General features: G+C 38.5%; 2 protein-coding genes across 5 annotated transcripts in view; one reads left to right on the plus strand and one right to left on the minus strand.

Moving 5' to 3' along the window:
- The first annotated feature begins 5,497 nt into the window (after positions 1 to 5,497).
- arid6 (AT-rich interaction domain 6) lies at positions 5,498 to 9,609 on the plus strand. Its single transcript, XM_007548813.2, has 6 exons — positions 5,498 to 5,690; positions 6,263 to 6,420; positions 6,964 to 7,016; positions 7,291 to 7,388; positions 7,476 to 7,614; positions 7,780 to 9,609. The coding sequence occupies exons 2-6, from the start codon at positions 6,276 to 6,278 to the stop codon at positions 9,112 to 9,114; spliced, it is 1,770 nt and encodes a 589-aa protein (XP_007548875.1). The 5' UTR covers positions 5,498 to 5,690; positions 6,263 to 6,275; the 3' UTR covers positions 9,115 to 9,609.
- Positions 9,610 to 12,125: 2,516 nt separating this feature from the next.
- LOC103135862 (rhotekin-like) overlaps positions 12,126 to 14,969 on the minus strand; it is a 23,636-nt gene continuing 20,792 nt past the window's right edge. For 2 of the 4 annotated variants that reach the window (XM_016669843.1, XM_016669842.1), the window contains exon 14: positions 12,126 to 12,499. In XM_016669843.1, the coding sequence (XP_016525329.1) occupies positions 12,228 to 12,499 (272 nt within the window). In that variant the 3' untranslated portion in view covers positions 12,126 to 12,227. The remainder of the gene's footprint in view (positions 12,500 to 14,969) is intronic. The other 2 variants (XM_016669845.1, XM_016669844.1) reach the window with 1 other exon arrangement.

Raw genomic sequence — 14,969 nt, forward strand, 5'->3', positions numbered from 1 at the left:
TGCAGAAACGCAGTCTGCCAGAAACAAAGAGTAAAAAAAAAAAGTTTTCTTTTAGCTTTTACGATTGATCATCCCTGTTAAGTGTGTAAGCACTTACTTTATTAGTTAACTAAGCAGAGTATAATGACAACACAAATAATACTGGCTGTAAAATTAATGTTCTAATGTAATTTTCCTGTAGATTAAACCTGACTAAGTTTGAGTAGGGCCACAATGTGATCTGAGACTACTGAAGTCTGGAATAGTTAAAGGGACACACATTACTACGCAAAGGTTGAGGACTTCCTTCTGCTGCAGTTAATTTCAGTACAAACTGCAAGACAGCAGAAATGAGAATTTGTTGCACCTTTATGGGGCAATAATAATATGATCCCATGTGTGGTAGAGAATCCACAAGAAAAGCCGTAAGCTTTAGAGACGAACAGATGGAGCAATGACGATGGAAACTGCAGATTGCACTTAGCAAAAAGTAAGTTTTGCTGACATTAGATGCTCTCGCTGCTGTAAGAGGAAACATGTTGGGGACATAAAACCACAGTCTGTTCACCGGGACTGTCAAAACTTTCCCAGTTTGTATTATTCAAACCATGAATTTAAAAAAAAAAAAGTTTAAATTAGATTCACGATGCATTAATAAAGCAGATTATTTGAGTCCAGTTTCGAAGCAATCAGATATTTTTATGATGCAAAGTTATGTTTCTTTTAAATTGTTTTTGATATAAACTGAATTTTTTATGACGACTAGGGTTAACATATTTGCTTGATTGCGGTATAAAATGACACCATGTGACTGGAACATATGTAATACCCTCCCATTTAGCATCCCTTTGCAAGCTTTTATCCTAAATTTTTATGAAACAAAAAAATAAAATAAAAATGAATCTTGGACGACGAATTCCAGCTTTACACAACTTGCTCAGTTATTTTTAACCTCGACTTGAACAATTTAGGTCAAGCGAAACTGGGGGAAACTCCTGTTGACAAATGTTTTAAAAAATAATCCGTCTTCTTTTGAACTTCTAAGGGGACCGTGTTAAAACGACAGGTTGTAACCTACTTCGATGTGTTCTCTTGGGCGTGTGCATCTTATTATTTTTTATTTTTTTTGTAGCTTAAGATAACTTCATTACAATATGATCAGCAAAGAATACGTTGCATTCATGTCCCAGAGTCATTGTGTCCTTCATTTGTCACTCAGAGGCTTTGCTGTGACAAGACAACATTTTTTGTCACGGTTGACATAGCGTGACCGACAAGTTGGCTGTGATTTATTGATATACAAACATCACATTTTCTGAGGAATTCCTGCATCCAGCCTGGCATGTGTAAACATCAACGCGGAATGCCGTATTTTAACAGGGAGCCATTGTGTCTTATTCTGCAACACAAAGAAGATGCATATTTTACAGTTTTCTTGTAGATGGTGTGTTTGTTGTTTGATTGCAATAGGCTTATGCAATGGATATCTGCAAGCGGTCCCCTTTCCAGTTTAACAGAGAGTTGTGACAACAGGCCATATCAACAGCACCATTGTATAGAACCGTCCCATTCAAATGGTGTGAGGAATGTCCGACCTTTTAACTCGGCATTAACTCTCGCAGTCCAACAGTTTTATAAATGTGGCTGCTGGGAAATTCCACTCAATTCCTTTCCAAATAGAAATGAAAACTTAAAAGAAAAAAAAAAAAGAAAAAAAGAATGAGGAAATGTAGTATAAGATTTCATCTTCGCATCTTTGTTTTCACACTTAAGACTTCCCTGTGCTATCATTGGTAGAGATTAGGCCCCTAGGCCGGTCGTTGGCATGTATAAAAAAAAAAAAAAAAAGGTCTTAAAACGTTGAGGTTTGAAAACTACAATATTTCTCTTACATAATTTTTCCAGGTTAAAATCCTTTTACCTTTACTGTGACAGGCTGTGCTGCCGTGACCGCGGTTTGTTTTTGCTTTACAAAGTTTAGAGGAACAAACCGAATCGGTGTTTTGGTCAGATTAAACAACAAAACCTGCCAATAAATCACAAACGGGAGCTGGAAATGTATTTTCAAAACTTTAGTTGCTTGAAAATATGACCATGCTAAGAAAAAATTAAGATTAAAAAACTAAAATTATGAAAATAAAGTCTGAAAATTACGAGAATAAAGCCACAGTATTACAAGAATGAACTCGCACATGAATAAAGTAAAAAAAATAATATATAAAAAAAAGTTAACACTTTAATAAAGTCAAAATAAAATAATAAAATAAAATTTTGTGAATAAAGTCAATATTACAAGAACAAAATATTACCAGAATAAAGTTGTAATATTACCAGAGTAAACTATATTAATATTATGACTACTTGAAAATTGCTGCAAAATTCAACACCAGCAATGCATGGAATATATAACTTTTTTTTTGCCTAAATTATTTTGTAAATGTTGATGTAGTGCAATTGTAGCATTTATACTCAAAATTACCATCCGTTGATACCGACTGGGGCCTTGATGGAGCAAAAACGTGTTTTAAAAGCATTTAATCAAATCTTTCATTTGCATGCAGCAATCAAGTTTCCTTTATTTTCCCAGTAAATTTGTGTATTTTGATTCTGATCCTTTAGTCCATCCACTTTTACTATGTTTACTTCAATTTGCTTCTTCTGTAGCCGACAGACAAAAGAAGCAGTATCTTTACCGTAACTTTCACACCCACTGAAACCAATCAGAGGATCTCTGATAGGGTTTAAGACTGAGCTGCTTCCTCCAGTTCTTTCCCCCCACAATGTGTCTAGTTTATCCACAGATATCACCGATGTTGCAGCATACAAATTACATAATACAAATTCAGAACAAAAAAAATAAAACAAAACCCTAATTACCAAACAATGCTTTCACAATGCTGATTTGACAGAGGAGCTTTAGAGGATTAAAGCAAACGGATTTCACCCGTTTGACTCATCCAGTTTTCTGGTTTCTATATTTGCATTGTTGCAGGTTCAGCTCGGTGTAGCAGCAGTGTTTTGACAGGGACGGCGCCCCGCCCTTCGGATTCCTACGATTGCCTGAGAACCACATACAGACAGACAGAGACCACGGTGCTGGACAAATGCAAGAGTTTATTCTGAATTGAACTTCCTGGTAGAAGCCTTCGCTCTGGATATCTGTGGATTTTAACTCCAACCTTGAATTCACCGTTTTCGCCTTTCAGGTTCCCATTAGGCCGGGCTGCTGGTTGTTTTTACAAGTGAAAGACTTTGTGACATTTGGAAAGTTTTCATGATCCTGTTTGCTGTCAGAAAATTAATGAAGCTTGACTGGCTTCACTCAAAAGACTGAGAACGTTGTTGTTACAGGTGGTTAAATATTCAGTTATATTAAATAAATTATAATACGTGTTCACACCATTTATCAGACAAAAGGTTCCTTTTGAAAACAATCTTTAAAAAGATATTAACCATATTTTTCTGTATTTTTAGTTTTTTTATTAGGCTGATATTTTAATTTTGAAATATGTTTTTGTTACCTATAAGTGAGAAATGATCATAACAGTAAAAGGTTTTCAAACATCCATCTGTGTCCAATTATTCTCTAAAATGTGTTGCACTCAGTAATAACATTTCTGAAATGTTTAGTTTTTTTAAAAGCAATATTATAAGTTATAAAATGGGCTGTAAATGTATGGTACACTTTTCAGATTTTGATATTCCATTATTTTCCATCTGAATCACATTTCTGTACTAAATAATTTGTGTCAATTTGTGAAATAATCAAAATACAATATTAATTTTTTTTATAATCATTTACTGTGACAACATAGTTATTTTGTTGTAAGGAACATTTGATCTATTATTCCGAAACATTGACTACAAATACATATTGCATACATGATAGACTAAATCATGATCTTAATTATTTTCTAATGTTCTCTTCTTCTGCTTTGTATGAGATTTAAAGAGATACCCAAAACCTAAACGCTGTAAAAACACTTTTTGATTGTTCTAGTTGTGACAAAGTAAACAGCACAGATATAGGGAGGATATAAAAAATATAAAAACTCCAGAAATATTTTTGCCAACTTCATACTTTCTTCTTTCTTATGGATAATCATCAGCATTTTTTATCAGCCAGAAAGGTCAGTTATTTTGAGAGCTTATTTTAGTTCAAGTTCATTTTCTTCTACTTTGGTCATATGTCAAGGTCATATGTGTTGTTCCCAGTACAGTGAAATCTTAATCTGAACTCGTATGAATCGCTTTTTTAGACACACGACACCTACTGCTGGGTTGGTCCCTGTTTTGTTCTCCAATTATTCAACAAGATGTCCGAAACATTCGGGGGTTTTGGTCTAAACTGATGTGATGGCATCACAGTTGTTGCAGAGCCGTTCGCTCCACAGCAATAGCTGCGTTCCCTTTACAAATGTGCTGCGAAACGTTTGACGGTATTCCGCTAGTGTTCAAAAAACAATCTCGCAATTGCAATGTTTCCACTAAATAAGAAATACAATTAAAATCACATGTGAATACGGTTGTTCACGTGATAAGTCGTTACAAAAACATGCCGTGCCATCATCCTCCTACTACTTCCAGTCGCCTTCGTCTTTCCCGAAGAAGGCGTTTGATCGTCTGACTCATGATGTAAAGAGTGCTCCCATTGCAATTTTGCGAAATATGCTAATGGTCAATACAAGCCCAAAAAACATCTTATCATACCTTGTAATTGAAAAACATGTTTTTTTTTAAATTGGCATTAAGCCAATTTATTTTTGTAATTCCAATCTCCCAACTCACTACATTGCAAATGGTCTTGTTTGGATTGAGGTCTTTTTTGGATGACTGGTGGTCATCCAAAAAAGGGGCCTTAATTTCCTGTTTCCTGGTTGACAGGAGTGACACCCGGTGGGGTAGTCTGCTGCTGTAGCCCAACTTCTTGTGCGTTCAGAGATAATGTTCTACATGATTATAGTAGGTATTGCAGGAAGAAACCCCATGAACCCCGTAAACCGGTTCTGATGCAGAAGATTATTTGAGAATCAATTTTAGCAGCCTAATTCAACACAAGGAACCCATTGTGGAGCAAAATTAACTCAAGCGACATACATGTCAGTAGATTTCCACAATATGTTTCAACATCTTCGCACATTTAGAAAGTTGTGTTTCTGAGAAATGCAAAACATTGATTTGATGTCCTGATAAGACGATTTTTGATGCTATTCCCTTTGCTGCATCGCTTTCCTGTTAAAGGCCAATTGAGGTCCACACTGGAATGTCTGTGAAAGGTTATGCAATACATCAAATGTGTTTAAATAAAACATAATAATAGTAATTACAGATATAGATATGTCTGAATAGAGAATATGATGGGAGCAAATTTTTTCACCGTCCCGAGTCATGATTAATCCTATTATGTTTTTTTTTTTTTCTGGTCACATAACTCCGGAACGAGTCGAACTGGTCGGACAATTCGAATCTCAGCAGGAAGTTGTTAAAGTAAACACCTCCTTTCTGCTACTTTATCACTTTGTCACAAAGTCTCAAGGGACTAATGCGCGACTGACGTTACGGGGGCCTTAATAAGCTGCTGCCGTGATCCAAGTTGTCTTTTAAACTTCCTGCGAGGATCTTTAACCCACACGGGCTTCTCGGCTTGTTTTCTGATCGTCAGGGCGATGAGATAAGCCTTTCCAAATTTATCGTCTTCTGGAGAACAAAAGGTAAGAGATACTTTGGTTTAAATCCATACATAATTATCTCATGATATTTAATCTTAATTTTTTTTTTATCATGTTTGTCGATTTTTCTGGTCACCGTTCATCTTTGTTATTGAGTGATTTTATTTGGATGCCATAAAAGAAAAACTCTTAGAACATTTCTTTTTGCATTATGGATGAAAATGGAAAAGAACGATCTTTCATTAGCTGAAATAATGTCTGTTCTAATATTTTAATATATATCCTAACTAATATTACGGTGCTGCAATTGACGTGTAAGGAAACAGATTTAACTAAGTGGATAAAGGAAGCATTGAAAGCATGCTGTGTTTATGCCTCATGCCGATGCTGTAAGTCGCTCGCGCTGCTGAGATTACTAAAAGTTTCCGTATCAGTCGACACGATGTGGCCGGGTTGCATCGATTCATCGAGGTGTTGAAGTAAAGCTGTTCATCCCGATACATTTGAGAACAGCGGGAGAGAAAGCTCATTGGGATGACATCTTGAAATAAAATAAAATTAAAAAAAATCTTAAATTTGCTCTCCTATAAAATCTTGTTTATTACTGTTTTCAGGTTGCAAGTGAAAATGGCGCAGGTGGAAGTCCAAGACGAGAGCACCAAAAAGCCGATGGAGGAGATCACGGAGGAGCAGTTCCTGAAAAATCTTTACCTTTTCATGAAGAAGCGAGACACGCCGATAGAGAGGATCCCCAATCTGGGCTTCAAGCAAAGTAATTATCTGCGAAAACTGTTGAGACAAATGTCAATATGTCCTCACTGTGTCTTTAAAAAAAAAAATTACATACTGTCGTAACATAATTCAAGTGCATCGCATTCCAGCTGCGTTTGTTTGACATATTGTCAACAAACATCTCAAATGTCAGATCAAGTAAAAATGATCTTAGGAAACATCCTACACATCAAGATGTGAGATTTGGTGTTGAAACAGTTATTAGAGGAATTTAGATCAATATATACGTTTCATATTGCTAAATTGTTTAGCTAAAAACATTTGCATACCTCTATGAATTAAGAAATATTTTCAAAGAATAATCCTACTGAACGTTTTATGTGGTGTATTTTTTTCTCCCTGTGAATATAAAAACACTTTGCATGATCTCAAAATCAAGAAAGGGGAAAAATGGTCTAAGGCAACCAAATATGAAAAAACAACAACTGAATTGCAATAAATGACAAATACATTCATTTTACTTTAGAGTAATAATTATATTAATATATATTAATGTTTTTGTTTGTTTGGTTTTGCTTTCCAGTTGATTTATTTTTGATGTTCAAGACTGTCAGTGACTTGGGTGGCTACCATCAGGTAATTCTTTTATTTATTTATATTGTATATATATATATATATATATATATATATATATATGCCTTACAGCATCTTTTAATGTCAAATTTTTGAAGACACAGATATTATAGATGTCTGAATGGAAAGTGACTGAATTTTCTTAGTTATTTGTAGTGGTAGATATTGATTGTACTAAACCCTTACTTCTTTTTTTAGTAAAACTGTTTTGGTGCATCTGTTTTTAATGCCGTTTCCAGACAAACAAACACAAACTAATCTCTCCTCTACAATCCAGGTGACGTCTCATCAGTTGTGGAAACGGGTTTACAACGCGCTGGGAGGAAACCCCCGAAGCACAAGTGCAGCCACCTGCACACGCAGACACTATGAAAAGTGAGTGCGGTTATCTGCAAGAGCAGTATGACCGAGTGGTTTTATCGAGCTGGAAGCTTTCGTCTGACTCTGCCCCCATTTGTTTAGGTTGCTTCTGCCTTACGAGTGTCAGCTGAAAGGCATATTGATGAGCTCCATGCCGCAACATCAGACGAGGCCCTACCGCGACCCCAAAGACAATCTAGGTCCGAGGCCGCCCAAACGTGGGCTCTTACCGCTGTCACCGGTTGGTTTCATTTCAGTCATTTTTAGCTGTATTTTATAAGCTAATGATGTGAAGAAAGTGGTTCTAATGCAAGGAATAATTCACTGAACTACTTAGGAAAGCTTACTTCTTAATTTACAGACAAGAGAAAGTCTCACTAAGATAATCTCTGATTTTCCCCCTCAGCTAACCCCCTGCTTCCAGTCGGACCCACATGGGAATATCTACTCCCTACCTTTCCATTACTACCCAACTGGGTGGCCAGCTCACCCACTTCTGCCACCTTTTGTGCCGGCTGTAATACCACCACATATCCCCCCTCCTCCGAAAGTCCCACGTCTCCCTTCCTACCCGACTCCTCAGGACCCAGTAAACATGGTCAGCCAGTCTCTAGATCAGTTGCGTAGGCTGGCGAAGGAGTACAAGGACTCAACTGGATTGTCAACCTCTGAACCCCTGAACCTGAGCACGAAAGCTCCAGCTCGAGAGCCCGACACCGACACTGACCCTCCCTCGTCGTTTGGCCCACCTTCGTCCAGCAAGACCCCAAAGTTTCTGAACAAGCCCTCCACGCTCTACAACCCCCCTAGCGCAGGCGTAGTAAGAAGAGACGGAAGCGAGACACAGGAGTCTGGCGAAGGTGTCCCGACCCTCTCTGAGTCCGAGAAGAAAGAGAGCAGCGACGCTGACGTCCAAGCCCGGACGCCCTCAGACAGCCCCATATTCATTTCTGCTCTGACGCCAGAGACAAACAAAGGCGTCCTCGGGACGACACCGAAAGCCGGCTCTCTGAAAGCAGACTTTCCAGTCCAGCCGCCAGAGGACAGAGAGGCCAGGATGGAAGCGGAGGGTTTCAATCTCAGTCACGTTCTGCATAGGATACCCAAAGGAGAGGAAGGCAAGATGGAAATCGAGGTGCCGCTGTCCGTGGTTCGTAACTGGCTCAGGTTTTACGGTTCTTCGGCGAAGCTGCCCGAAGCGAAAGAGCTTCCCGTCTCCGATTACGACGTCTCTGTGGGGAAAAACCGCATGTCGGATGTGGACGTTCTCCCGACAGGCTACAAAACACCTCGTAGTCCTCAACGCCAGAGCTCAGCTGAAGACCTGAGGCTGAGGAACAAACCAGGACTCATGCCAAACACTCGGGCAGATCACCACCAGGAGAGCCACCTCACCAGCTCCAAGACTTCCGGTGGTCTTCCAAGAAAAGTCGGAGGTGGCCAGAACGCCTGGCCACTTGACCAGCAGGATATCAATAAACCATACAAGCTCAACTCAACAGATTTTTGGGATGCCTGTTCCAAAGAGATGACGGCTCCCCGCAGTCCAGTGAAACCCGAATCCAGTCCCCCGAGAAAGTCTTCCAAGTTCTACATGGAAGACCTGCTGCAGAGAAGGATGCAGAGGTTGGAAGTGGAGCCTTCAGCCATGCTGATGGTGAACTCCAGCCCCACATCCGTGTTTCCTCTGACCACCGACGAGATGAGGAAGCTGCAGACCATCATCTCAAGTTCATCGTGACGATCAGGGAAGGACCCCCAACACCACATTTAAGCTGCCTCCCATTATTGACTCAACTCAAAGTGTCTCATTAGCGTCGTTGCGCATCCGGATGGCGTCTATGCGCCATTAACGAAGAACAGCAGGATGGCAAAGTCAGCATTTTGAATGGATACATTGTAATCAAAGTAATTTGCATGATTTTCAGTATTAATGACACAAACATGAGGGAAAACGTGTACGCATTAACATTCTCTTATTCCATTTATAATCTGAAGAGTGATTAGTTTCATTTGTCAATATCTTTGAATAAAATAAGCTCCAGGGGAAATCATTCCTTTTATACTTCATTAACCCAGTGTCATAACAAATATCAGAAAATGGAGATTAAAGTCATGCATATTCAGAAGTAAAAGATTTTTACTATCTTTTATTCTCCTTAAAATTAAGAGATTATTCTTTTTTTACATTTGGAATTTACTGTAAAGATGTAAATTAATTTTGTCTATTTTTTTAAACTAAGCTTTTTATTTTTCCTAATACTATTTTTTTTTTAATATTAACTTTCTATGTCTTTCTGTTGAAATGTCTGAAAAAAAATGAATGTAATTCAACAGAGATGAAATTAAAGGCACAATGTAGCAGAATGTGCTTTGAAGAAAATGCCTTCATTGACATTTAATTATCCTGTGAATATATATGACTTGTACATATATTTGATTGTGAAAATCAAATAAATTACATTTAAAAAGTGAGTGGCTTGCTTGTCGAATCAAGAACTTGTTAGTAATGTTTTTTTTTCTACTGTCTCTTATTTTGCTTTGCATACTTGTGTGACGGCTGTGTGAAGTGTGTGCCCGCACAAAGCAATAAAAACAAACTGCATATTTTTCTGCCAGCGGTTAACATGATAGCTCTGGGGAATTTTTTTTTTTTTTTTTTTTTCTCTCTCTCTCGGGGGTCAGCCTGGGAAGTTGCTTTGATTCGTTTGGTGCGAGGAAGATCTATACATAGAAATCAACACTTAATTTAGCCACAGCGAAAGAAAGAAAAAAGGTTTTGATGCAAGAAAGCAAATATCTGGATTAAGATCTTGGTGACTTATAGGCAAAATCAGATAGTACAAAGTACAGTATAAAAAGTTTGAATTGGTGTGACAATGCTAGCTAACTATAGCAAACATTAATGTATACACCTTAAAGAACCTAATTCCTTCCATTCCTTGGAAGCATTTCTGTACCTTTTTTTTATATATTATATGAAACATTTAAAGAAGAAATTCCCCTGCATCAAGCAAACCTTTTTTATTTTTATTTTATATCATTTCTGTTTATTGTCTGAACACTGGCACGACACGTGCAACCTGTTGCTTTACTGTCCGGGCCTCGGATACAAACTATCTCATCCAAAGTGAAAACGTGCACAGATCTGCGGTGAGACAACAACATGCAGGCAGAGGCGACACACCCTGGACTGTAACCGAAGACGCGTTTGCTGACGTGACAGACGTATTGTTTTATCACACTCCATTACGACCTGCGCTTCAGACTCTCTCGGGTGAATTGAGCTTTAAAATCATTAGCAGCAGAAGTGACCAGGAGAAAACTTTTACTGCTCATGATGTTAAACACTTCTCTGATCTGGTGACATGTTCGGAAGGAACCCAATTATCAATGAGATAATGGCTGCGTACAGGTCCTGACAGGCATTGTATTGTCACTTCAGTTAAGTTGTTCCTTTGCTGATCATCAGTCCACAGGCCCCTGTTTATACTTCAGGTTTCATTTCTGTTGCAGAAAATTCCAGAGTTTGTTGTAATGAAACACGAGCTGTAAGCTTAAGAACACAAATGGTTCAAGGAAGATATGTTACATCAACAATCTATAAAAACTCCATGTCCTATATTGATGTAGAATTAAGCATATTGAATGCTTAATTCCAGAGCTATAAAAGTAATGGGGCTAGATGGTGTTTCTGATGCAACAGAAACACTTTTTTCTCATCGCACAAGTCACATGATCAGTCTGGATGCCACTGGTGCAAACTCAGCATTACAGTGGAAACACTGCAATTGCAGAATTGTGTTTTTTGACACTGGCGGAATATTGACAAAGTTTTGCGCACGTTTGTAATGGGAACGCGGCTGCTGCCTAGACTAGATGTGCACTGCGCATCACCTACAAATCATCATTTCATCCCTGCAGTTTGGAAGAGGGAACCTTACAATGTGTGGCTGTTGTATATTTGAAGAAAAGATGAATGTAGAAATTTACCGGGACTTTCTTGACCAGAGAACGAAGGTGGGGGGGGGAAAAAAGGATGGATTTTCCAGCAAGACAGTGATCTGAAACTCAAAAGACAAGAAAATCGTCCAACCGATTTCAAAACGCTGCCTCAACGGCCCAGTCAGTCACCCAACACGACTCCATTAGGTAATCTACAGAGAGAACAGGATCAGATCAGAGTGCATGGAAGATTTAAAGAGAATGGATCAAACTCACGCCCAGTATGAGGCATTAAAAACATTTCAGTAAAAATGTTTAATAATTAATCCCTGCATCATTCAGCTTCACTGCACATAATTTGATCTGTGGAATTTTGTTTTGATTTCTCCTGGTGTGCGGATTAGCTGGGCTGCCACCGAGATACGGTTTGAACTTTATTCACCGTTTCTTTATTTTTATATTTCCCTGCAGTGTGTCAACAGCATTCCACAAGGTCACACTTAGGATACAATATAAACAATGCATCGAAAAGCTAGGTAGTCAGACAGCTACTATGCAGCGCTTGCCAGTGGGTGGGGTGATGTCAACTTACGGTAAAAAAAGATAAAATAAAATGTTTGTCTCGTGAGTCAGCCCGAAAGCAGCCAGACTGTGCTTTGGTTTCAGGATGAGAGTCTGAAAGCTGCAGGGTGACAGATGACAGAAGGCTTTATTTATAGCTAATCGGAAAATTTACTGCAACAAACATAAAGAAATGAGAAGGATGGTTCATGTGCACAGCAAAAAAAAAACAAAAAAAAAACTGACTAGATTTTGAAGCAACTTGGTTTGTTTGCTCCGGTTCACCATTTTTATTTTCATAACACAAATGATAACATATTTGTAGACAAATGTACCATTTTCTGAAACTTAGCTAGTATTTTTTTTGTGACCGACTTTCTTTTTTGTTTTTTTATTCATTTCTGAATTTGCAAACCAACATTCAATGAAGTCCTGGATTTGCGTACGGGTAGAAAAAAAACCAACAGTAGGAGCCGTTACAGTGCGCCTGGCGTCCTTAAAGAACGAGCAGCATTCATCATGCTCTTGTCCATTTCGACCAGGTTTTAAAAAAACCACAGGCGAGGAGAACGGGAGCAATCGTCTGCCCGCCGCTGTATCTCTGTCAGGATGATTAATAGCTGGAAAAAAGAAGAAGAAAAGAAAAATGGTCACTGAAGTTGAGCACTAAACAATGAATTAGTGTCCTGAATTGACACTAAAGAGGCCTTGCCGAGGCCAGCCTGATTTATTTCAGGATTTTTAAATGTCCAATTTCTGTCCCGGCTGCTTAGGCAAACGGCATGGTAGATTTGGCAGCTTTATGTTCATGTTGGGGGTTTTGCTGTACCGTATAAAGGGGGGAAATGGAATATTTTTTGCATATTTAATTTCACTCTGCAACTGGGCCGTGCAGTAAGGAACACAAGCCACAGTAATTATACACACTTTTTTTTTCCCCCAGAGTAAGCGTTTGACGGCAGCCGTTGCCGCCAACAAGACTCAGTCGGTTACCTAAAATGGCCCAATTGACTCCAGTAGCCATTTTTTCTCCACACTAAAAAAAGTCTATACTAAAGACTCCGTTGTTGTATTAACTTGAGGTTGTCTTCGTCTGATATTAACTTTTTTTTTTTTTTTTATTCGATGACCTGAAATATGTCTCCCATACATGCCGAGTGTAATGCGTCGGTGAATGTGCGTCGACACGAAGGTGGAGAAAGCGAGGACTCCTTCGCAAACGAGTGATGGGCGGTACGGGACAGACGGGGGCCAAGATCAATATTTTATTTACAGATATTCAACAGTCCCTGCACAACTCGAAGGAGGAAGGTGTAAAGATGCAGGAACTTTTTTTTTTCCCTTGTGGTTTGCACACACCCCACTTAACAATCCTGTCTTCCATTAAAAAAAAAAACAACAACAAAAAAAAACACACCACACCACCCTGACAGTTGAAACTATTCAGACAGATACTTCTCAAAAACCACAATTTGCTCTGATGTGGGGATTTGCAAGAATGAGGATATGAAGCAGCTTTTTTTTCCCTTTTTTTTAATGGCGTGATGACACAGAACCTGATGAATCACTCTGACCAGGATGTCGGCTTCTGTCCATCCGTTTAATGGAGCGTTTTGCTTTGTTTTAGCGACGAGCAGAGCAGGAGATTTCTAACATCATCTGATTATTCAGAGATAAGATCAGAATGCGGCGCTGTCGCATTGTAACCTCGTAAAATTAGAAATATCATTTTTAGATTTAATATACCTGGGATTAAATAATGTTTTGTGTATGCCACATCGATTTTCTTATTTTTTTTTTTAATCAGAGTTTGGTGCACAGATTGTATCACATCTTCTTGGAAATATTGTTTTGCAAATACGGTATTTACTTTTCCACAAGACAGAAATTCAGAACTGAAAAATAAAAAGCCAAACAAAACATATAAATTGATTGTAATTTTTCTTTTTATGCATTTTTTTTTCTGACTGGCAGCATGACAAAGTATCAAGGCCAGACCCAACAGGTTTACTCTCACAAGTAGAGCATAAAAGCTTTTGCCGAGATGTACAACTATTAGAAATGTAATGGACACACGAAAAAGGAGGAAAAAATGGGGGAAAAGAGGTTTAGCAGGAATAGAGAGAACAAGTCGCCCTTGTGCTCTCTCTGCCTCTTACTGTTTGCTTTATTTTGCTGAAATGACTCACAGCAGAACACAATCTGGTGGAAATGAGTGTATTCAAGGTGAAGCGAGGCCATTGTTGTTAAAGCCGAACTTTGCTGCCGTGACCCATTGTCGCCTCGCATATATCAAATATCAAACTTTGCGGTTCAACCTGTTCTGTGTGACGTCTTGTGACCAATCGCTGGATTTCTCTCTGTGCATCTTGCAGTCGAACAACAGGCGTCTTTCTTTCCAGACTTAAACTTACGACTTTTGTTTGCCGCTCTGTGTAACAACTTAAATTATAGGTTTGTTTTTTATGCGCTGAGTTACAAAGTGCTATTATGTTTCGGCTCAGGAGGCGTTTGTCTTGCCCGGCCTCGGTGACATCACTGAAGGAATGTCAGTGCTGACCTAAAAAAAAAAAGGTCAATCATCTTCATCAACGTCCACTTATGTCATTATTGTGAATGACATAATTAAGCTGTGATAACATGGTATAAAAAATATTTGTATATTATTGGGATGGCATCTTAATTGCTATAAATGGCAAGACACAAATGATGCAATCAAGCTTTGGCCGTTGTCACAAAGATGGCAAATTATCTTTCCGCCGCGGCTCGAAAAAGCGTTCACTGTTTGTCGCATCACAATTCAGTGGATCTCATTGGTACTCGTGATCCAGCAACATGAAGCAGTGTGATTTTGTGAAGTGGACAGAAAATTGTTTAATGTCTTCCAATTTTGGTGTATAAAATTCTGAAAGGTGTGGCATGCATTTATAGCTAGCCACATTCTACGTTAATAAACCCCAAAATAAAACTGCCTTCAGGAGTCACAGAATTTGTAAACTGACTAGACATTAACCTGTTCATGCATGAATTATGATCCTTTGTGTCAGGATTCTTTTTTCTTAAGGCATAAAAAAAGTTAAGAAAAAAATT

This window comes from Poecilia formosa, unplaced genomic scaffold, assembly GCF_000485575.1.
Source record: "Poecilia formosa unplaced genomic scaffold, Poecilia_formosa-5.1.2 Scaffold28, whole genome shotgun sequence".
Lineage (NCBI taxonomy): Eukaryota > Metazoa > Chordata > Actinopteri > Cyprinodontiformes > Poeciliidae > Poecilia > Poecilia formosa.